Source organism: Calidris pugnax, unplaced genomic scaffold, assembly GCF_001431845.1.
Source record: "Calidris pugnax isolate Ruff unplaced genomic scaffold, ASM143184v1 scaffold27, whole genome shotgun sequence".
Classification (NCBI taxonomy): domain Eukaryota; kingdom Metazoa; phylum Chordata; class Aves; order Charadriiformes; family Scolopacidae; genus Calidris; species Calidris pugnax.
The window spans coordinates 17,569,571-17,593,292 of record NW_015090893.1 but is presented as its reverse complement, the minus strand read 5'-3'; the positions used below and the strand labels follow the sequence as shown (position 1 = coordinate 17,593,292).

The window sequence follows — 23,722 nt, the reverse complement described above, 5'->3', positions numbered from 1 at the left end:
GGCGCTGACCGGGCGGGGGAGGCTCGGCCGCTCGCCCCGCGTCGTTGTGGTGTCCGGGTGTTCCCGGCCCGCCCGGAGGCATCGCCCCCCGCCAGCCATTTCCCGGGAGTTACGGACCTGGAGGAGCAGGGGAATAGAATGAGCTCTCCGGTGGACCCCAAGATTAAGCAGGCTTTGCGGAAGAAACCAGCAGAGAGGACTCCGGAGGTAAGGGGGCTGCGGCTCCGGCTTTTGAGTTGTTTATCTTTAGTTTTGCCTTTTTGAGTCGTCCTGGGATTTATCCGTGTTCCGCCGGGTCTCTGCCGTGCGGGATTTGCCCTCTGCACAGCCCCGGCCGGCGCTCCCGACCCGCGGCTGCTTAAAGTTGGGTTATTTATTTATTTCTGCTTTCCCAAGTTGAACCTCTCGGGACCGAGAGTCTTTTTAAACATCCAGGAACACGCTGGGCATGGGCATAAGGCGCTTTCTGAACCACTTCGGGCAAGAAGAAGAGGCAAGATCACTGAAAAGTAAAATTAGGCAGGTTTTAGTGATGTAAAACTTCTGGGAAAAGTTAGGGAGCTGGGAGACTTTGCTTACCTGTACAGCGATGCAGATTTAAACAAAACCAAACTAATTATGCTCTGCAGACTTCATAAAGAGATGTTTCTGCAGTGAGTGGGAGTACAGAAATGTGTGAGGCTGGTTAGCTACAATAAAGTGCATTTTCCAATTAACTGCTTTCTCTGTCCCTTCCCCACAAGGCAGCCTGTAATCAGCCATGTATTTTTGGGGAATGGCAATCTCATGGAGCATTAACTTAATAATGAAATGTGTTTGATAGCATTTTCATTTCATTGAAAGGCTGATCGGAGTGAGTTTGCTTACCCTGGCTTTTTTTTTTGTGTGTGTTTCCTTTACTGTGATTTTTTTTTGAGTTTTTTTTTTTTTTAATATGTTCTAAAGAATCAGTGGTATGAAATGATCTGCTCTTGAGTTTGTCCCTTTGAGACCGGGAAACATCTGTTCTCCCTTGATACTTCCCAGGGAGCAGAATGTCCTGCCTGGTCTTCCTTATAAGTTAATTATCAAAAGGCTTCTCGGGGAGAACTGCTGGAGAGTGTTTCAGGGGGTGTCCGAGCAGGACACAGACCCCAATTCTCCTTCCAGTCTGTCTTGTAAGTGCCTGAAATACACATGTTCAGTCCCGGTGTTTACTTGCCTTGGGATATCTGATACATTCCTACTTGTGTCTCTGCTCCCTAAATTAATGATGAGGCAGCCTCTGTGAAAGAGCTGTCTCTCTGTTCTTTCTGTTTTCTTATTTTTATCGCTCAACTCTTGCTTCAGAGCTTTCTTTCTGCCCGGCTGTAGTCTGCAGTTAGCAGAATTCCTTCCCCAGTGTGGTTTGCAGTGTTGGGCAACTGGGTTCATCACAGAAGTGTCATTCATGAGCTGACATTCCGTGTGGGCTCCTCATGGCTTGGGCTTTGGGGAGCAGGTAATCTGGTCTGGCCCGAAACATCTGCCCACTGCTGCTTGCAATACCCACGGCTCACAGCTGTGTAGGGCTTTTTGTTCTTTAGGGTGGTTTTGGTTTTTTTTTTTTAAAGTATCCCCATTTTCCCTCCCCGGCAATTGTCATGGAATTCTTTAGGATTGTCACCTTATTATGGCTAAAACTGCCTTAAAATAAATATATCACTTAACCTTGTAACGTTAAACTGTCAGATTTCCTGTTGTCCAACTGCACTGGGCTGTACTGGTGGGTTTGTGGTGGATCCATGTCAATTTCCATTGAGACTGGATGACGTGAGGGTTGTGTGCAGGTTGGAATTTGCCAAGGTATTCGGTTGTGGAGGAAAAAAAAAAAATCTAATGTTTGCTATCCGAACTAATGGCACCTCTAAAATGATTAAAAAAAAAAATACCTTAATTCCCTTGTTAATCTGGCCCTTTTTTGGCAGGCATTTAGAGACATCGCACAGCGAGACTACTTGTGATTAAAGTTAAATATGTACTTAAAACTTGGCAGCATTGGGGCCTCTGTTCTTCTTGCCTGTTGCTGAGTGGATAATTACAGTCAAATCACTTTTGTTTTTCTGGGGGTACTTTTGTTTACATACATTTAGAAACTGACCTGCTTTCGAGAACAGCCCTTCCCTGTGTGTCTGGGGGGGGTTTCCTTTCTGGGTCTGTGTTACCTGTTCAGACACAAAGCAAAAAAATTGAACCCACGGCCAGATGCTGCCAGATTTCCCAAACATATGTCCCAAGATGTGATGACAGATGGGTATAGGGTGATAAGGGAATTGGAGGAAACAATTGCAATGTGTATTTTTTATTTTTAATTTAATGACAGATGGGTATAGGGTGATAAGGGAATTGGAGGAAACAATTGCGATGTGTATTTTTTTATTTTTAATTTATTATTTTAAATCCTGCTAAGCATCCTGACATGTCAAATTCTCTTTCTGTCAGGAGCAAGGTGTAGGTCAGGGAAGTCAAAACCTGCTTAGTGCAGCTGTTGGGGGTCAGAACCCCCCAGTTTTGGGTGTTGGAGCTGGTGACTCCTCTCTTAAAGCATCCAGATGTGCACAGACAAAAAGTGTGGCTGCCTTCATCCCCTCCCACTCCGGTGGAAAAGGTATCATCAGCTCCTCCCACATGAAATCAGCTGCATGGGGCTGCTCCTGCACTTTGACTGCGTTTTTATACAGGAAACCCCCCCCAAATTCCCCAGACCATGATTGGTATTTTATGATGAGCCAAAGCCACAGGAGTTTTGAGTGCTTTTGGTCCCTTTTTACCCCCTCCCCTATTTCTGATCCTGCAGTTTATGTGAGCAGTTTACCTGGGTATTACAAATTACAGGGTTGGGGCTGTGCTGATTAGTAGCGTGGTCTGGTGCCTCATAACTATCATCTGTACAGCAGGCTCTGGAAAAATACAGATAAATCATCCACTTCACTTAGGAGTGGTGCCATTATTCATATGATTTGGATTTTTAGGACTTTTTCCTTGACAAAGTGTTTTAATTTCTAAGATCTAAGGAACTAAGCAGGGAGATATTAAAGTATTTTTATAATTTCCTTATTTTGGGGAATTATCGCAATGGCGTGCTCGAGTAAAACTTTTAATTCTTGATGCTACAAATATTTTTGTTTGGAAAAATCTCTGTTAGGGCAAGTTTTCAGTGTTGTGGTAACATTCCAATGTTTGCCAATTGTTAAAGTTGTATAAGTTATGCATATCAGACATGTACACACTTGATTTTTTTGGTGGTTGTTGCTCAGATACTTCATGTGTTATAATCCTTAATTTATTTGGCGGGGGAAATTATTTTGATGAACTCCTGGAGATTGTAGAGCATTTAATGATGTATACATTTTTATGTAATTGCTGTTCTGTTACCCCATTTAGAAACTTTCTTCGGTACAGCCCAAGTCTGGGAAATCTTTTGAATTTTGGTTTTTTCTTTCTGTTTATTTCTTTCTTCCCTCTGCCCTAGCACATCATAAAGCTGTGCAGGTGTGATGCGAGCTGGCCTTTCTTGTGGAAGGGGTTTTGGAATATTTTCTTGTGGGCTGAATCCTGTGTCCGCAGTGGGTTTCCCACCCTGGGATGTGAGTCCCCCTGGGGTACGACTCAGGACTGGTTGGTGACATAGAGGGGCTGTGACCCTGTGCTGACACTGCCCATAAATCTGTGTCTGTCACTCAGGTTCAGCCTGAAAGTGCAGAATTTGCCAGGGTTCTGTCAGATGTTAGTTCCGATAACAGATTATCCTAACAAATCATCTCTGCTCTGTGCGCCCTCTTGTCAGATGGAGGAAACCTTTGCAGTAATTGGACACTTAATCGCTTAAAAAAATCATACCTATATTTAAACTATAGTATTTCATATAGTTGTTTAATATTTTAATATCAGCATTTGTCTTCCAGGATTATGCTGATGTCTGGGTGGTGTTAAATGGGGGAGCATTTATTCATGCAGATCCTCTAGTTCTTGCAGGTTGGGAATAGATTTCCCTGCTCCTGTGCAGAGTTTTACCTTTGTCTTACACATCATCCTGCCTGGTTCTTGTGTCACAGGTGGGGATGTTAAATTAGTAAGTTGGGAGTATTTTAATAGAAGGAAATCATTTGTTCAAAGCAGTAGGAGGGAAGGACGAGCGTTTATGGCACCGTGTCTGCTCTCTCATTAAAGGTTTAATTTTTTGAGGCCCAGAATTCCTTATCAGATCCATACAAAGGCTGTGAAGTTAGTCTTTTGGGGAGTGGTTTAATGCCTACCACAGATAAGCTCTCGGGGGCTGATAGGATGAAGTAGCAAATGATCATGTTCCTTTTTCTTTTTTTTTTCTCCCCCCTTTTTTTTTTTAATTAAATTTTTTCCCCTCCCATGAGCATGCTCTTTTCTTTTTTTTAATCGATCCTTTTCCCATCATAGTCTCCCTTTAGTTCTTCACAACTTTGTTCTAGACAGTATTTCCTTTCCATGGCTCAGAAAAGCTTTGCCTTTATTGGACTTCAAAGGGCAGGGTTTATTTTTATTCTCTAAGCTCTTGTATTTTCCTATCTTTGTACTATGTCTTGTTTCAGTAATTCTCGATTAATGTTAATTCAACTTTATTTGGCAATACTAACTCCTCCTCCTCTTCCTGTTCCCTTTTTATTAATACAGTGGAAAGAGGGGAAAAAAACCTAATTTGCACAATTGTGTTATAAGAAGGTCTGCTGTTTGGAGTGTGTGTGTGATGCTTCTTGACGGCTCATATCTAGAGAAATAGATCTGCGTGAATCTAAATCATGCACAAATAGTACATTGATGGGCATTATAAAATGGCTGTAATAAATAAAATAAATTATTGCTGACAGCATAACAAAGGCAGTCTTGTACTGTAGCACAGCTGAGCCAAACAGAGGAGAACATCTGCTTCTTGTTTCCAGAAATAACTGGTATTTTGAAGTGGGTTTTTTCATCCTTTTAATAATTTTCTGTAAACTCAGTAGGTGAAACAGGGGATTAGGCTTTGTTAAAATCCATTGTTTCTGTAGTTCGCAGTGAGCTTTTAGCAGTGTTAATGTAACAATGGTGTTGGGTTTGGATAGCCATTTAACGTAATCAGAATTGTAGAATCACTGCAAAAATCTAGATGCTTGCAATTATCTTAAAGCTGAAAAGAAACTTGTATTAAATTAAGTCGCAGATGCTGGTTTGTATTTAATAAAAATTCCTTACTGTTAGTATGTGGGCCTCCGAAACAGGGAGAGAGGAGTGATGGAAACCTGACTCCTGCCATAATTTTCTACTACCTAACCTCTGTCTTATGTTCCCATTCCCATTTTTTATTTTTTTTTTGTTAGTGATAGATTCTTTTGTAGCTGATGCTCTATAAGACTTTGTTGGGTAACAATCCCGGAGCTCAAGCTGAAGACAACCAGCAGTTCCCTGATGTGAAGCACTGGGGGTTGTCCTGTAGCGCTGTGTTTTGGTGTTTTTGCCTCCCCAGACCATACATCAGAGATGAACGGACCGGCAGTACCCGACTTTTATCCCTTACCCAGCAGAGATTTGGGTCCTGTGCTTGGAAGAGACCTTTAAAGTCTCCGTATTGGTTATCACTGGGTGATAACCAAAGCGATTGCCAACGCGTACTGACGTGCCTGCAGTTTACTCCTAATAAATTCCTGGCTGGGTCATTGTGTACCTTATGCAGATTGCCTTTCGCTACTCCTATGCCAACAATTATTATTTACAGTTACAAGAACATAAAACCTCCTAATATAATTATGAATACTTTATAAGCAGTCCTGTGGAGGCGACAGATAAGAGGTTTTTTTTTTAGTTCTGTATGACTGAAGAATCAAATGCAGAAAAATCGGTGGTTCTATTAGCAAGAATGTTGAATAACAGCAACTTTAGAGAAAGACTTGAGGGTACCTGCACTGCGGTGCCATGTGCTGCTTCGTTGACACCATATTCTGTCAGCATCTCTGAGACTAGAAAAGACCCAGAATTGTGAGATTTTCTTAAATATTAGATTAGTCTCTTTAAATTCAATATCTTGTAAAGCTTTTTTCTTTTTATAGATGTCTAATAAAATTAAAGTTCAGAACAGTGGTACCTGAGGAGCGGCAGGCTGGTTATTGTTTTGGTGGCTGACAGCTCTTAAGATTGTTTGGGTCTTACTGATAAGCAGAATATCGTTTCTTTGTTAATGAAGCAGGTCCTGAAATTCTTTATTACTTCTTATGAAACAATAACAATAAAGTAACCTTCTCTCATCCTCCTGTGCTTCCCTGCCACATAGCTTCTGTTGGAGGTAAAACAAAACTGTATTTTTTTTTTCCCCACACATAGCTTCTGTTGGAGGTAAAACAAAACCATATTATTTTTTTTTTTCCCCGAGCTGTTCATTAAATTAATGTATTTATCATGAGATAAATACAGATTGCCAATTTGGGAGGATTGTCCAACAAGTCTTAGAGTTCTAGGAGAGCTGCATCTACTCAGCCTCCAGCTTGATGATTTTGGAAGTTTTTAGTCCTTACACTTTCTTCTGTTGTGTTTTCTAATAGTGCTTTGGGTGTGAAGTTGTATCTTACTAATTTATTAATACAGTGTAGTATCTTGAGTCTTCATCTCAATTAGACCGGTGGTTTTCCTGTAATAAAAAACTCCAGGCATGCAAACTCTTGTCCTACCTCACTAAAATGCTTCTTGATAATTCGTTTTCATATACTTTGTATTTGCCCCTTGTTGTCTGAGGTGATCAAGAATGATGTTCTTTGATAGATATGTCTCAATCTTTTATTAAAATAATTCAAATAGAGCCCAATTGATGCATGTTTGCTGGTACTTGATTGATCTTACTCAGCCTCCCTGGGGAAGCAGCGCGGGTAAAATGTGGTGTCCTCCTCCCTGAGACTGGGCAGGGTCAAATCTCTCTTCTGGGTAATTAAAATTAACCTCCTTTTGCATTATTAATCTGTGGCTGATCATAGATTCATCTTTAAATTCACAAGGTCTTATTTGAAACTGGTGCTATTTGGCTGTTTTACTGCAGTTGTTTCCATTGCCGTGTGGACACGGCTCCGCGCTCGCGTCGTACGGTGGATTTGCCAGTTTTTTTGGCCAGAAGCGCTCGACAACCGGGCATATGTTTCAGTACCCAAATAATTCAGATCATCACTTAGTTGGAACCTTAAGTACAACACACTTTCTGAAGCTGAAATCAGCCCTAAATTAGTTGCACTTAAAAAAAATAAAATCCATCTGTTCTTTCAAATGAACCAAAATACAATATTGGAGCACTTATAACCAAATGTTAATATATGTAAATATTCAGCTATAAGAGCTTTAGTGTCTGTTTTGGGAGGGTTTTTTTGTTTGTTTTTGACCAGTTTTTTTGAGTTTGTTTTCGTTGTGCTTTCGGCAGCAAGACTGAATGTGTTGCTCGTATTCCTCTTTTGATTATTTATGTCTCGGAGACACAAAAAAGGTTGTGTTGAGCCTTAGACAAGGAACCACGTTCACATTGGAGGGTTCTGGTTTGGCTGTTCTGCAGCCGTTGTCTGTCTGGGATACCTGCAAGGAAACTTTCCTAGGAGTTCGCAGAAATAAATATTTTTTTCCAGCTGTTTTAACAGTTAGGGCCTGTTGAGTTCAGTCAAATATAGATTCATGGTTCCAACCAAATAAATCAGGTTTCAGGGCACTGTTTTAGCTGCGAGTACATACACTGGCTTTACTGAAGTGTCATTGGCAAATAGGCTTTTCTTAAATTTAGATTCTGTCTCACAAAGTTTCCTTGTTCAAAAAAAAATGAATATTTAAGTGTCATTGGCAAATAGGCTTTTCTTAAATTTAGATTCTGTCTAACAAAGTTTCCTTGTTCAAAAAAAATTAATATTAAACAAGTAGAGAAAAATAGCATGAATATTGATGGGTGGGTGAGGTTTTTGGGTTTAGATTCTGTGTCCCTGTTAACCCATATTGTGGGTAAGGGTATCCAAGACTGTCCTGGAAAGGAAAATTTGGGCAGGAGTAAAAAGGGGTAAAAAAACCCCTCAGGTGGAAACAGGGAGACATTGAGACTCTTGAGGTGCCCTGAATTAGGTGTATGGATTCTCCTGGTAAATTTGTTTTGCAAGAGTGTTATGAACCAAAGCTTTTTAAATATAATAATAATAATAAAAAAGGTAGTCAAAACCAAACCCAGAAGAACCTCTTCCCAAAACCATTTCATCCTTTACCTTTCAGGTTGGGTGAAATGCCAAAGAAAGGGAACTTGTAATAAAAACTTGGAAAAGTAAATTAGGCTGACCATTGACTGTTCCTCACCTAAAATAATGCTAATAACCTGGGAATGCTCTTAGAGTTCTTCCCTCTAAAGGCTGCCCCTTGCTGGTTTCTGGCCTCTCTGGCAGCTGGGGTGCAATCAAGGCTTTTTCCTTGGTTCAATAGATACCTGGGGCTTCCATCGTTTCGGGGTAATCAGCATCACTCCTGGAAGGGTCCCAGTTGTTGGCTTGGTGGGGTGTGTTAAAGCTGATTATGATCATGCTGGTTTCCAAAGCATCCCTCTAAAATATGTGTCTGCAAAGGGTCCTTGGGGCTGTGTTGCTGCATTTCTCAGCCCGGACAGAGCCTGCAGTGGCTGCAGGGACCTGCTTCTTGAAGCAGAATGTCCCAGTCCCCACCGGTATGAACCTTCGTAGACTTTAACCTCTACCCATGCTGATGCTGTGTGGGATTATTTTACCTCTTTAGCTGTGTAGGAACAGATGTGTACAGATGTTTCCCTTATGACAAGTGATGCTTTTTGGTTTCGTGTACAGAATTGGAAGGGTTATTATAAATTACGTGCCCTGGCCCTTTCCTCCTACCTGTCTCTCTCTGCTCAGTACCCAGCCAGAACCAGCTTTGTTTCATACAATCATAGAATGATTAGAGTTGGAAGGGGCCTTCAAGATCATCCAGTGCCACCCCCTGCCCTGGGCAGGGACACCTCCCACCAGCCCAGGTTGCTCCAAGCCCCATCCAACCTGCCCTTGGGATGGGGCAGCCACAGCTTCTCGACTCCCAACTCCTGCTCCCTCCAGGGATGGGGCAGCCACAGCTTCTCAACTCCCAGCTCCTGCTCTTGGGTCCTGACTAATGTGATTCCTTCACGTAAAGTCTGCTATAAAGAACGTGGATGCATTAAAGAGAAATTCAAATTACAGTGCGCTAATAACTCTGTGGACAATGGCTCATGTGTATTGGCATTGTTTGCAGAAAGTTCAGGGTTTATGCTGGGTGAGTCACCAAGTTACACATGATGAGGTGAAAAGCCGTTCGTTCCCCCGTCCTTGTTTGTCTACTGGAAGTCATTTCCAATTCTGATTCATTAAAACAAAGCGGTGAGTAGGAATGTGGTTCTGTTATGGGATACTGGTGGATGGGTGTCTTCAAGCCTTGCCTTGGCCCTTGGAAAGGTGGAGTGCTCCTGTCTGGGAGCGGGAGCCCAGCTCTCCTGAAGCCAGGAGCACAGTTAAGTCCAGCTGAGACAGAGCCTTGGGAGCATGAGAAACAATATTAAACTGGTGAGCACAGTTGTGTGCTGCCTGGTCGTGTGGCTTCAAGCACTTCTTGTGTCTAGAAGTTGGTGGAATTTTGAATCTGAGCATCCCAATCAAGTGTAAGGAACATATGGTATCTCTTGTGTGTGTAGTTATACAGAGAAGTCAGAGGCTGTTGCCTAATTGTACCTGCTCCTGCTTGTTGGGATGCCTTTGCGGGCAGCGGGGCCACAACAAAAGTGGTAACAAAACATTCTGGCTTTGTAATTTGCGTGTCAATGTCGCTTACTTTTTACGACTGTTCTGTGTCTGTGTGTGTATGAGTGTCTATTGCACATCTTGTGTATATGATCTTTAGGTGTCTGTTCTGGAAAATATATATAAAATAAGGATTTTAAAGGAAATTCTATTCTAAGACGCTCTAACATGTATGAATCTTGTATAGGAGCAAAAAAGATGACCGTGTGCCTGTGGTGCTGGTTCTTAAAACTGTAGAATCATAGAATGGTTAAAGTTGGAATAGGACCTGAAGGGACCATCCGGTTCCAACCCCCTGCCCTGGGCAGGGACACCTCCCACCACACCAGGTTGCTCCAAGCCCCCTCCAACCTGCCCTTGAACCCCTCCAGGGATGGGGCAGCCACAGCTTCTCTGGGCAACCTGGGCCAGGCTCTCACCACCCTCACACCAAACAAGTTCTTTCTAGTATCTAACCTAAATCTCCCTCCTTTCAATTTAAAACCCATACTTCTTGCCCTATTGCTACATTCCTTGATAGAGTCCCATTTTCTGTGGATCAGAGGATGCTCCTGGACCTGGTGAGGGACATCCCCTGGGGAGTGATGGCAGGCGATGTCTGCTCTCGCCTTCCCTCAGCCCAAAAGAAGTTGAGTATTTTGTGTCATGTTTTAATGTCTCCAGAGTCTGGTGTGTGTAGGAACAGCTTTGTCTGATGTCCCTGTTACCTGATGTGGTTTCATCTCTTTTTATTGCTTTTTTTTTTGGTTTTGTCTTTTAAGCTTCTCATCCTGTTACATACCCAGTACAGACAGATACTCCATCTCTGATACCGGTTGCATCGTGTCTGTTGATTCAGGGCTGGTTGTTGGTTGAAGGAATTGGAGAATCTGGTGTGGGTGTAGGTAAGAATATTAAATCAAACATCTCCGGAATACATCAAGTTCTGAGTTTTCTCATGAAAGTCTTCCCCAAGTCTCTCACCCTTCACTCCTCATCCCTTCTTGGTTCAGAAGGTGTGAGGGGGGGTTTGGTCTGATCTCTATGGAGAAGGATTTCGGTGCTGGTGCTGCCACTGGCGAGACACAATGTGCTGACAGCTCTCACTGCTTCATGCTTCTGGTCTGTCCTCACAGACCCCAGGAGGAGCTCCCACCCCAAGCTGGCCTTGGCAGGACTTCTGCTGGTCAGAGGGAGACTTGCTGGTCCTTCTGGTGGCCTGTCCTTTGACTTGGGCTGTGCCAGTGCTGTCGTGTCCCTGCCTTCTGGGGTGTCTCAATGTGCAGCCCCTTGCTCCGTAGCAGCAAGCTCTCGGGGGGATATTGGGATGTCCTGAAAGGGATGTGCATCCTTCTGTCCTTTTTATTTAATTTTTTGTTGCAAGAACCTGGCTTTAGAAGATGCACTTGGTGATTCTAGGGCTTTCTGGCCTGACAATATAGTTGTCGACAAGGCTTTTGTATCTGGGAGGTTGTTGTCAACCAGGAACTCGCTGTTTTCAATGCGTGGTTGTCAGACTATGCTAGAGGCTCCCACAGACAGTATTTATGGATCTCTTTAAGCTGTTGGCCAGAGAAACTGTAACTAAAGACCAGAGATCACAGCAGCTTGCTTCATGATAATCTTCACGGTAAATACAGGATTTGGAGCTCAACAGATGTGATTTTGCAGACTATGTCACACATTTTTATTGATCTAATATTTTGAGGCCTAGTTATCTAAATTATGACGGGGTGGCAGTAAATTTAACTTGTGGGAGGTGGAAAAATGACTCCCATTTCCTGAATGTTGGTGTCACAGAGGACTCTTGGCGCTACGGGAGCAGCTGCAGGACCTGGCACAGCGGGAAGATGCCCCAGGAGCCATCAACAGGGAGTCTCCATGTCTGTACTCCAGTCTAAAGTCAAACTGGTGACAATTTAGTACTTGTAACTTTTCAGTATCAAGCTCTCTTTGGTCATTTTCAGAGGGTACTGAGCCTTCTGCCTCATCAGATCCTTAAACCTCGTTAAAGGAGCAAATGAAATTAGGGTGAATCAGGACGGCTCTTTGCCAGTCATCTTCCAGGCAGCGTGTGAAGTGTTCTTGCTCTAAGATGACTTTTCCTATCCTTGCTTCCAATTACTGTTCCTGAAAAACTGGTTTTTCATTTTAATGGCAGCTGTGACAGCTCTGAGAGTGAAACCAGAAATTATGATGGAGTCCTGGAATTCTTTATTGGAATTGCTTCCTGTGCTGTATACCTTTCCTCGTGCAGTGGGGTCATGCACTTAGTTTCGTCTGTGCAGTGATAATTTAACTAAAAGTTTTCACTGACAAATTAAAATTTAAGTCTGTGATGCGACATTTCCCTAAAACCCTCTTTTCTATTGTGTTATCTGAATTTAAAGAGTGAATTTTAGGGACTTCTTAGGTAGTAAGGGTGTGTTTTACAAAGCTAAAAGGCAAACCCAGTGCCTCGTTACTGACCTTGGACTAAAAACTCCTTGGAGATATCGGAATAGTGAAGAAGGGCGAGAAAAGGGTGTGGAAGGGGGTGGGAAAGAACTGCATGTTCACTTGCCATTCAGAAAAGTTGCCAAATGGAAGAAAAATACATTTGTTTTCTGCTTTTGTTCTCCAAAACTGCAAAGGGTGGAGGGCAAGCAGTCAAGATGTGTAGGTGTTAAATTCCTTCTAGAAACAGTATTAAAGCCCAGAAAAACCATACTGATTAAAAGTAATAATCAAAATAATAATTTTAATAATAATTTTAACCTACTTTGTATAAGATTTACAGAGGAGTTTTCCTGTAAAGCTTATTTTGACAAAACCAATTCTTGTGTCACTTTGAGTAAGGAGAACTGGGTATCAGTTTATAGCACAGATAAGAAAATAATATTCAGCCTTAACTGCAGTTAAGCCTGCTCCGTGCCCGTGCTCGTGAGGAGCTGGCAATCCTTGGGTGGAAATAATATTCAGCCTTAACTGCAGTTAAGCCTGCCCCGTGCCCGTGCTCACACTCCCATCACGAGGGTGTGAGGAGCTGGCAATCCTTGGGTGGAAACAAGTCTCTTGACACTAAAAGGTGGCTTGTGATGCTCTTGTCTGTGGCAAAAAAGCCACACACTTCTGAGGAGTGTGCATTCTGGATGAACCTCCAGTTTGCAGGGTTTATCCTCCCTCCCCCAAGCACACCCACAAATGAGTTTTCCTTGAGAAACGTGTTGGATCCATAAAGGATGTTGGAGCTCTGATGTCCTTCCTTGTAAGAGGCTGTTGCCGTAGAACAGTTTTGCTTGTGCCAGTAATGCCAGACAAGCAATTTCTAAAATGAGGAGGTCGTCTTATTCCAATGACCTCAGGCTTAAAATTTAGAGGGTTTTCCTTTGTTTGATGGAACTGTGATACACCCTTCTTCCTCTTTTGATGATTTCAGTGCAGTATTTTGGAAATACCCTTAGTTCAGGGAAGCACACGCAAATTAGTTAGCATTCTGCATCTGGTTTCTCTGGGTTCCTTAGCTCTGCTAATTATTGGTTATCTTTTAGCGTAGAGAGTCAAGCAAATTCTTGCTGAATTAGAACAAAAATAACTGCCTTAAGGGATTCCCTCTTTGTAATCTTTTTGTGCCTGATTAAAGCATTGACATTTAAGCTGTCCATCCTCTGTAGACTGATTAAAACTGAACCTCAAATGTTGGTCCTTCTGGTCTGGAGGGAAAGAATTCTTGTGGTGTGGTGGCGTGTTGTGTTGCAGGCATGTGCAATTTGGCCTTTTGGCCAAATAAGAATTCCTATGATGAGATAGCTCCAGAGCTGTTGTAATATTTTTCACCTTGACAATTTGCATTTGAAAGAGCTGGAGAGTGAGGTCTCCTTTGTAAACTGTGTTGTGTATTTAGCGTTAAAAGGTGATGGGATCACTTCTGCTGTTGAATGTTTACCCTGGGAGGTTTTTTTATGCTCTTGTGCTTTCCCATGGCCACAAGCTATTGTGGGCTATCTAGGGAGGACATGCTACTTCAAGCTGATTTACTTCACCCGATGTTCTTGGGGTTCTGTGTAATGTTATCCAGTTGACAGTAGAAGTAGAAGTGGTCTTCCCAACTGCTGCAGAAGGAGTTTCTGTTCCTGTTTCCCATTTGAAGTAGGAAGGAAACTGGTAGTCCTATGTGAGACTGCTGACCTCCCAGCAAATCTGTTTGTTACTTCCATTTGCATTGGATGGTGGTGCTTCCTTCGGTGAACTCTTCTGTGGATGCTGTTGGGGATGCTTCCTTTGGCAAACTCTTCTGTAGACACAGTTAAATGTGACTTATAAGGTGCTCGGTGGAGTCTTCAAAATGTGGTCATACCTTCTAACTGATGGATGGTCTTGGTACAGAAATTAAGGGACATAATCCAGCTGGTGTGATTGTTACGCTAAGGATCTCTGAGCTTGTGTGTTGATATCTACCATGTCCTCCTGTGCTGTTGGGTTGCACTCTTGGGTGGAGTTTACAGCTCAGGAGAGGAGAGGAACCATGCGTTGTTTTGTTTCCCCCTGTACATATTAGCTTAAAAGAAGGGGATTATTGTGTATCACAGACCGATAGTTAACTGATGCCGTGTAACCAGAGTTATCACAACCATGTCCTTAAGAGAAGCTGAGAATTAGGGCTCTCAAATCCAGCGAATCTGGCTACATAGAATTTGGAGATCATAGAGTTCAGTGTCGTGAACAGTAACATTCCTTTGATTTTTTCCTAAGCTCTAGTCAAACCTTTGTGTATTTTCATGAAATAATTACATAGCTCTTGCAGTCGTGAATGCTGACATGAAGTGAGATACTTTAGGAGGTCTTCCCCTCCTTTTGACACTTGTACAGGGTGCCCCAGTAAGTGCTGTGGTGGACTGGCTACTTGAGCAAGAGACCAGTCCGCTCCTAATGTGCTGCTTTTCAAGAAAACCCACAGCAAGTGTCTTAATTTTCCGTATTATTGTGTAAAATGTCTGAAGTGCAATAGTGGATCCTTTCGTTTCTCCTGGGGGGGCAGGCTGAGATCTAGACTGTATGTTCTCCATGTCCATAGTCACTAACGTGACCGACCAGAGATGGTGGTGGTGTAATCTCTGATTGCAGCATTCTGCTGCTGGGCCCACACTCTGCCTTTCATCACCCACTTACGGATCCTCTCCTTTAATGTGAGCTGATGAGTCAAAAGCTTGACTCTTAAATGAATGCATTGCATTGCTGTGTATAAACCCAAGTTTGATAGTCAGATTAAGTTTAGTATTAGGGCTTTTTTTTTCCTTCATCTTTAGTGAGTAATCGTAGTCTTGCTCTGTGAAAGCAGAAGTCATCTTTTCAGATGAAACACTGATTTGTTTAAAAGCGGGTTTATTGTGCCGCCGTAGAGGCTGTGGTTGAATAACACTGGAAGAGCGAGGTGTTGGAGGAATCTCTGGCATGTTGCGTTACAAATTAGTGTTGATCGTGGTTTCAGAGGAATGAGAAAGTTGAGATTGGCTTGTTTTTGGGTTTGTATTCAAAGGTAATTACAGCTTCTCGAAGATTTTGGCCTTTCTAAGGATGGAAAGGAGGAGAAGAGGTTTCCATATCATCTTATATACTACAACCCAACCAAAGGAGCCCATGTCTCGTGTAATCAATTAGTTCCTGTTGGATTTAGCACAGAGGTGGGGAAGGCTGCTGCTCTTGTCCGTAGTTCTGTGGACGTTGGTCATGAAGTGTGTCGCTCTTTGGGAAGCAGGTACCTGGTGGGAAGCTCAGGGTTTGGAGCTAGAAATTCCTCACTGAGGACATCATCTTGTGGTTTATTCAGTCCCTGACAGTACACTCCTTTGTTGTTTCTCCTAATGTTGAAGCTGTTAATTTTCTTAATGAGGATTATTCCCTTTGTATCATTGTGTCAATGATCAATTGTAATTACTAGGGAAGCGCACAGATATCTGTATCTCTAATATTTATGTTGATTTGATTTCAAACTTGAAACCTGTTAGCCTAGATGTATGAATATGTATAACAGACTATAACTCCTCAGCTTGGATCTGTAAGCTGCTTTGTGGTTTAGTGTTGAGAAATACAAAAGTAGATCTTAAAACAGTGGCATGGTGTCAGTTTTTAGAGTTCTGCCGGGGTGGTTTGCATGGGAGCAGTAGGGTAAATCTGGCTTGGGTTTTTTTGCTGCAAGTGAAGATGTGAAGAGCTACTGACAACATATTTCTATTTGGTAAAGGAGATATAGAGATAGATATCTGTATCTATTTATATAGATATATATACATATAAACTTGTATATCCATATATTGGCAAACATATATACGTAGACAGGTATGTTAGCATTTGAAAGGATGCCTGTGGAAGGATGTTGGGGCAGTAGGAAAATTTAGCTGTGGGAATCTGCGTTGAGAGAACTTACAACTTCTCTACAGGATACAACCTACTGGTAATTACAGTAACTTTCCTGGATTGCTCAGTTTGGTAGTTCTTGGGTACCCCAACACCAGGATGCAGGAGGAATTATGAGTAAACGTATTAGTTGTCCTCTACACAAATTCCTTCATCATTTCCAATGGCATTATTATGGGAATAAAATAGCTGGAGCCTGATTTTTCTTTTTTCCTCCAGTGGTTTTATTGAAAATGCTTGTAGGAGAGCTTTACTTTTGTGTGGTATTTTATTCTCCAGTTGTAATCTTCTCATTCTCATATTTTTTTCTAGTGTGCTGGTGTATCATCACCAATGTTGAATGAAAACACAGAATATTTCAGTGTGGTGACTAACATCTTACTGATGCACCAAAAGGTTCTGTGACAGTTTGTAGGGCTGTGTATTCCTCTCCATTACCTGGATACTGCCTGGGTGACTTAAATTACAACATTGATAAGAAATCTCATTTAGCCTTTGCTATTATTTATTAAGCAGGACTTAATTTCCTGACAGACGTGATCTTTGCTTGCTTGAACTCACAAAGAAATATTAAATGATGCACTGCAAAATCAAAAATGCGCCATTATAAAAATAGCAATATTCTTATCCATTTGTATAAAAAAAACTTGATTAATATGGTGGAAACAAACTGCAGAAAAGTGGTTTTTTGCCCGTTCGTCTTTCTCTGCTCGAGGTACCTGTTGGACAGGAGCTGTAGTGATGGGACCTCGATGGTGGTGTTTGCTGGCTGCAAAGGTCCCTTGGACCTTTGGTGACAACAAGCGAGGAAAATCCTTACAATGTGGTGTGTTTGGGTCTTAAACAGGAATCAGCAGTTGCTTAGTGCTGGGTTTGAGGGGTGGGAAGCAGAGAATAATGGTTTTCAGAGTAGCACATCCTCCTGCCTTTATATATTTTTATTAGGTGTCTGTTTATCTACCTACCCCTCTTCTTGTATGGAGCTCGCTCTGTGGGACTGCTTTGTGTTTGGGTGGATGGCGTTGCCTCTGTGCCTTCCTGCAGCACCCGTCCTGGAGCTAGTTAGACTTTAGAACAGTAAAAAAATTTCAGTAAAAAACTACTTTGAATCTCCATTGTAGTGGGGAGCCCTAGACTGAGAGAGAGGAAAGAACAAAACCTGGAGCATTCTCTGCAATAAGAGGAAAGTCGTAAGTGGGTGATGAACTCGGACATTAAACACAACCAAGTGGGGTAGGGACATACTCCCAAGTTGTCATTACTGATAAGTGTAGAATTGACCTTTGGATTTCCTCCTCCACCTCCTCTCTCCTCATCCCCTGGTTTCTGTACCAAACTTCTTATTTAATAAAAACCTACCTTTTTTCTTAGCGTTTTAGTGCTCTGACCTTATCACGATTCTTTTCTTTTTTTTTTTTCTTAAAAAGAAATTTCAGATGTTGGTACTCTCTTACCAGCTTCTCTTAAAAGAGTAGGGAGTTTCTTTGTGAATTAGGCAAGCTGGTGGCTTTGAGAGTTATGACAGAAAAGGTTTAATTGAGATATTGCTCTTTGGATGCTTGTCCTCTGGAAGGGAGCTTGTTCATCTTGACAAGTAGTCAGCTGCTTGACTAGCGAAGCGTTGATTGAACTGGAAGGCTGAAATTACCCTTTTTGCCTCTTGATTTTGGGTGACTTTTCATGAGCCTGGGTAAGGAGGCTGATTTTATGGTCTTTAGTCCCTTAATGAAAAATATTTGGTATAAAACCCTGCCCTTTGGTAGTTGTAAGCGTTGAGATGAATTTTGGGTACTCTGAGCTTCCCGTCCTCTCGAGCTCGAGGAGCTCAGTGTTTTCAAGGCAGCTTCCTTTTGGTTCCCTACGATCACATTCTAAGGCTGAAAGTTATATTTGAAACTAAGTAATGAGTGTCTGGGAACTGTATGGTAATGTTTCACTTGAGGATACTTCTTCATAGCTGTACTTTTGTTCTGAGCTGTGATAAGGCCCCAACTGTGCTTCAAATATTCAAACCTCTCCGTACGCTGCTGGCTTTGAAGCAATGACATTTGATGTTCCTGTCTCTCCAGTTCAGGTCCTTTGGTATTTCACTCTGCAAAATCAGCTTTTCCAAAGGAAGTTTTTTCTCTGGTGAAGTCAGGGTTCCAGAAACGCTGACTCGGTGTCATGAAACAGCAGTAAAAATAATATAAAATTTCCCCTCCCTCATTCCTTTATATGTTTTTCTTTCTACCAAAGTCTTCTATCAACATAGTCCAGGGTTCTTAGGTGGAAGGTGTTTATCTGTTTTGGGGGTGGGGAGCTGCTGGCAAGTAGGGAAACTTTTTGTTTTATTTTCATGTAGAAATACTTTGCTTTTTTTATTTACAGAAGTATTCTGCTGAATGGAGGTACTGAAATAAACTGTGTCAGTGACTCTTGGGTCTGTGTTTGTAAACAAGATCTGGCTTTTTTAGATTTTGTTGAGGGTACTTCTGTTTCCAGGAGTGGAAGGTAAATCTGAAGTCTGTGCCTGTAGCCCTTGTGTGCATGACATAAGGAAATAGTATGTAAGGAAATGGTATTAGCTACATTGACAGAATTGCTACTTTTGCAGGAAAAAAGAGAAGGTAAAAATCCAAGTGTGCAAATGTTACTTCTGACAGTCTGCAAAAAACAAAAGCCAGATTTTAGTTTCCTGTGTGTGGCCATACTGTTATTAACTGATGCTGCCCATTGTAACCACTTCCTGGATTTACAAAAAAGTGAAATGAAGTCCCTTTTTATCTCTTTTACCCTGTTTAATGATACTGTCATAACTAACTGGTTTTGGGGGAAAAAACAGTATTTGTCACCTATATAGGTAAATGTGAAGTTTAGAGTTTAGGAAGAAGTTATGTGTCATGGTCATACCATGGTCCATAGCTGTCTGATGGCCAAATGCACCAGGAGGCTGCGGACAAGTGAAGACTATAATTCTAAGAAATCAAGTTCTTGGTCATTTGAAGCTGTTCAGTGGATCAGGTGTAGTGAATCCTGTGTTACAAAATCATAACACGTGATTTTTAGCAAGGTCCTAAGAAAACTCAGCATTGCTCAAAATGCCTGCAGCGAGTGGAACTGGCAACTGCGGGCAAAGAGCCATCACCTGGTACCACAGACAGAAAACTTCTTTATGCAATACATACTATTTTTTTTTTTCTGAATAATGGAATATGGCTCTGAAGTGGCTGAACCAGTTTAGTTTATCCAAATGTTATTGGGCGCAGTCTCAGGCAGTGATTTAAGATCATGCAAGAGTTTGCTGCCAGTGTGTTTTATGATAAATACTTTAATTAGGCTTTTTGCATTCATGGTATGTCTTATATGGCAGGATGACGCTTTGCTCCTTATGGGCAGTGCTTAAACTATGGCATTCTCTGCAAAATACTGTCTTAGAGTCTTTTGAGAACATTTTCATTCATCTGACTGACTAATCCGTCCGTTCTCCTCCCTAATGGTGCCTCAATGCTTGTATTTAATTTTTTTTTAAAAAAGGCCTCTAGCTAAATAGGAGGCTGTTTTAAAGGGGATTGTTGCTGTCGGTGTGCTCTCCAGCTCTAAGTAAAGAGTCCTCTGCTCATGTTCTTTTGCACGAAATTTTACACTTTAATAAAAAAATCAAAAGTTTATGCTGCTGAACAGGCAGAGTAAAGGATGAAGAGGGAGGAGTTGCTTTCTGGTTCAGCTCAGCATCTTCCTTTTAAGCAAAGGACCACACGCTGCCCTGTGCACATCTAAAGGGAGCAGATTTTGGGGCTTCTGCAGATTTTTGGGGGGGTGATGATGTGTTGTCACCTGGGTGTGTGTCACCTGGCTTTGGGGCTGGAGGTTGGGCTGCTTGAGCCAGCACTGCTGAGGTCAGAGACCGTGCTATACAGAGATCTGCTTATGTAAAACGTGGATGGGAGAACTCCAGCGTGTTTCTGTGTTTTTATTTCTGGTGTTACATTATCAGGAAAGAATTTGGGAGGACTATTTTTACAATTGGCTTTAAACAGGGAAAAAGGGAATGGCGCGGATTCCAGCCTTCGATGAAGTAACAGGAAGGGAAGCAATGAAAACCATAAACCGTGCTGAGTAACATTTCCTCTCTTCTGCTACGCCCCCCCTAAGGGTGACAAAGTCTTTATTGAGCCCGACAGGATTTGCAATAAAAGATGCATTCAGTGTGTGTGAGGAGCCTGCTGAATCACGGGGAGCCGGCCGGGGCAGCAGGCTGGAGGGAAGCCTACACAACCTGCTCTCCGGGCTCCAGGAATTCCTCCTGTTTGCTTTACTGACATTGAGGCACTTTAAATAACAAATTCAATACGGAGAAATACAGCCGCTGTCCCAGAGCCTGTTAAAATCCTTGTCCTGATACTTGATTCTGCTGAAGTTTGTTTCCAGCCTTGTTTCTGGGTTGGCCTTTTCTGGCCAGAGCACTGAAGGTAAAGCAGCAGCTCTCAAATAAATAGAGAGTTTGGGGCATCCTTCAACCATGTCGCTTCGTTCCCTGGAAGATTTTGCCCCATCCCTGGAGGGGTTCAAGGCCAGGCTGGATGGGGCTTGGAGCAACCTGGTCTGGTGGGAGGTGTCCCTGCCCAGGGCAGGAGGGTTGGACCTTGATGACCTTTAAGGTCCCTTCCAACTCTAACCATTCTATGATTTTGTACCTGATGGTTGTCTTGAATGTCAGTGGAATTCAGGAAGCTGTTACCATGTGGATCAGCTGTTGTTTCAAAGGGAGACGTGTGTGTCTGTTGCCTTTAAAGTATAGTATCCAGCTGAATCTCTATCAGGTCTTTGACCTCTGGAGGTCACCGGGTCCAACCTCCCTGCTCAAGCAGGGCCACCCAGAGCCAGTTGCCCAGGACTGTGTCCAGATGGCTTTAACACATCTGCAAGGACAGAGATGTCACTGTCTCTCTGGGCAACCTGTGCCAGTGCTTGGTCACCCCCCAGTAAAATAACATTTCCTGATGTTCAGAGGGAGCCTCCTGGGTTTCGGTTTCTGCCCGTAGCCTCTGGTCCTCACACTGGGCACCACTGAACAGAGCTACTGAGTTATTACTGAACACTTTAGAGAATAATAACATTTTTGTTCGCTCTGAAGTGTATAAAACCTGCATCCTGGCAGCTGTCTGGTCTTACCTTGGAAAAAGCAGGAATGCAAAATCCCACCAGCCGTCCTGCTGGCTCCCTTAAGGAGCAGGTTCCTGTGTGTGAGCCGGGACAGGCAACTGGGCTGGGTGTGAGGAGCCTCCAGCCAGCCCCAGCGTACCTTCTCCCAGCAGGAATTCAATGTGTTTGGGGTGGAATTGAGAGACAGGTTCTGCGTGGCTCTTCGGGATGGTTTGCATGCGAGAGCAATGCGTCTGGAACTTGCTGACACAGCTCTTTCTCACACGTGGCTTTGAAGTGCCGGTGCTGCTGTGCTGGGTTCTGCTCCTTTCTCCTTCCCTCTGCACAACTCGGGACTGACGGTGAATAATACCTGCTGGTTGGCATCCTTGGAGACCCCTCATTTATTCTTCAGCATGTTAGGATGTCTGAGAAGTTGGAGCCCATGGGATCCAGAAGCTGGAAAGAATCTACTTAACAGGGAAGTCCCGTCCCAGTGAGGGGACATTCCTACCACTCAAAGCACCCAACGTACCAGGCAGTGGGGATTTATGGTTTCCTCAGCTTCCCAATAGCTCACTGCAATCGTTGAGGATGGCTCTTGGGGAGATTTATCAGACTTGACAACTATGAGGTCATTTTGGAATGATTTACTCTCTTTTCCTTAGAAATAGAACAGATTTCCTGCTTAGTGTTTTTAATATAATCCTGTGTTACTGGAACACCTGGCTGGGGTCACAGCGGGTTTTCATTTTATGTTTATCAAGAGCAAAATTGCTTTTGATGCAATCATTTCATCCTCGTTCCAGAGCATCACACTGCTGCTGCCAGACTTTCACACTGCGGGGGAATTTGTCTTGGACCTTATTTTGGGTTCACAGCGTGTGGATGTGGTTCGTGTGAGTTACAGCTGCACTGGCTGGAGTTGCTGTTGGTTGGGGAACTTTATATTCAGAGCTCTATGCTCCACACCACCCTCGTTCCAGTGGATCCTTAATTCCAAGCTTTGACAAGTTGCTTCCTGGATTAAAGGTGAACGATTTGGAGAGAAAAAGAGTGAAGCAGAAAGGAATGATACAGACTCACAAACTTTGCTCCTCTTCAGCTCAGGGGACAGAGAGGAAGGATAAACTCCTTATTGAGGGTGGACATGGAATTGTGAAAAGTTAACTCAAATAAACTTCAGAGGTGGCTGCGTAAATCACTTCAGCCTTAGGACACTAGTAATCTATGCTTCAGTATTTTTCCTGGATTAATGAAAGGGTCCCCAGGCCGTTGTATTCCCTGCTGAAGCAGAGGTGGCCACAGGGGCAGGGGGTCGCTTCCAGCAGCGCTTGGTCCTTCTGCGCTTGTTTGGAACCACCAGACCTTTGGCTGTCTTTAAAAACGGTGCTGGTAATGAAACTAACGACAATCACCACTTCTCCAGCAATTTTGATGTTAGATTATAGTCTCATGATGACTTTTTTGGCTGACTTTTCACTTATTTATTTTTAAAAGTTACATATTGGCATCTAAGAAACTAATTTTTCACCATCCTTGTAAAAATCGGAAGTAGTGAATTATTTTCAAATAAAGGTGTCTTGGGATAAATGGGTGATGGCAGCAGTTACCTGGTTTGCTTTTGTGTGATGAGTTTCCAGTTGATGCTTCTGGTGGTGCTTTTATTTTCCCTTATTCTACTGCTGGGGCATCTTGTGGTAATTACAGGAGTCAGCACGTGGCAGGGAAAACGAGAAGTGGGCTAGTTGTTAGAGTTTGAGTGGCTCTTTTCAGAGTCTATTGGGAGGAGGATGTTACCATAAAAGCAAGCTGATTTATACAACGTTAAGTTGGTACCAAAATCTCCATGTTTTCACACTGCCTTTGGTTTAGCAGCTGGTTAAGCTTTGTGCTGGAAGGATGTGTGCATCGAGGGTGATAAAAAGCTGCTGGTGAGAGGAACTGGGGCTACTGGTGAGAGGAACTGGGGCTACTGGTGTATCGGTACCGGGCCATTCTTTCCCTGTGGCTGGCTTTGGTGATAACGGTGCCAACCACAGAGCCATCCCTTGATTTCTGCCTAAACCCAGGCTATTTTATCTGGTATTTTCTTTCATGGGGAGAATACAGAGAAACGGAAAAATGAAGGAGGAGTGGAATCTGTAGCCACAGCATTCATGTCTTGGCTCTCTCTAGTCTAGAAAACCTCCTTCCCAGCAAGATTAACAGCTCCTGCCTGCTCCCCTCCTTCCCTCGGCTCACCGGAGCTGCATTTTTAGCTAGTTGGATGGAAAATGTGAGTTAATTTCTTAAATGCGATTGAATTTTCTTAAATAACCCAGGCAAGGTAGTTTTCTGTCAAAGATTGAAGACTGTGTGTGGGCACACCATTGGGAGGTGGATACTGTGCTTTAGGTACAGCTATTATTATCAGCTGA

At 42.8% G+C, this 23,722-nt stretch overlaps 1 protein-coding gene and 1 long non-coding RNA gene across 3 annotated transcripts in view; one reads left to right on the top strand and one right to left on the bottom strand.

Moving 5' to 3' along the window:
- The window catches only part of LOC106891513, a 6,305-nt gene extending 6,055 nt beyond the window's left edge, over window positions 1-250 (bottom strand). Inside the window, exon 1 of the long non-coding RNA XR_001412704.1 lies at window positions 118-250. This is a non-coding gene — a long non-coding RNA (uncharacterized LOC106891513). The remainder of the gene's footprint in view (window positions 1-117) is intronic.
- The window catches only part of RAPGEF6 (Rap guanine nucleotide exchange factor 6), a 130,851-nt gene continuing 107,155 nt past the window's right edge, over window positions 27-23,722 (top strand). For both annotated transcript variants that reach the window (XM_014948103.1, XM_014948102.1), the window contains exon 1: window positions 27-207. In XM_014948103.1, coding sequence (XP_014803589.1) covers window positions 139-207 — 69 coding nt within the window. In that variant the 5' untranslated portion in view covers window positions 27-138. The remainder of the gene's footprint in view (window positions 208-23,722) is intronic.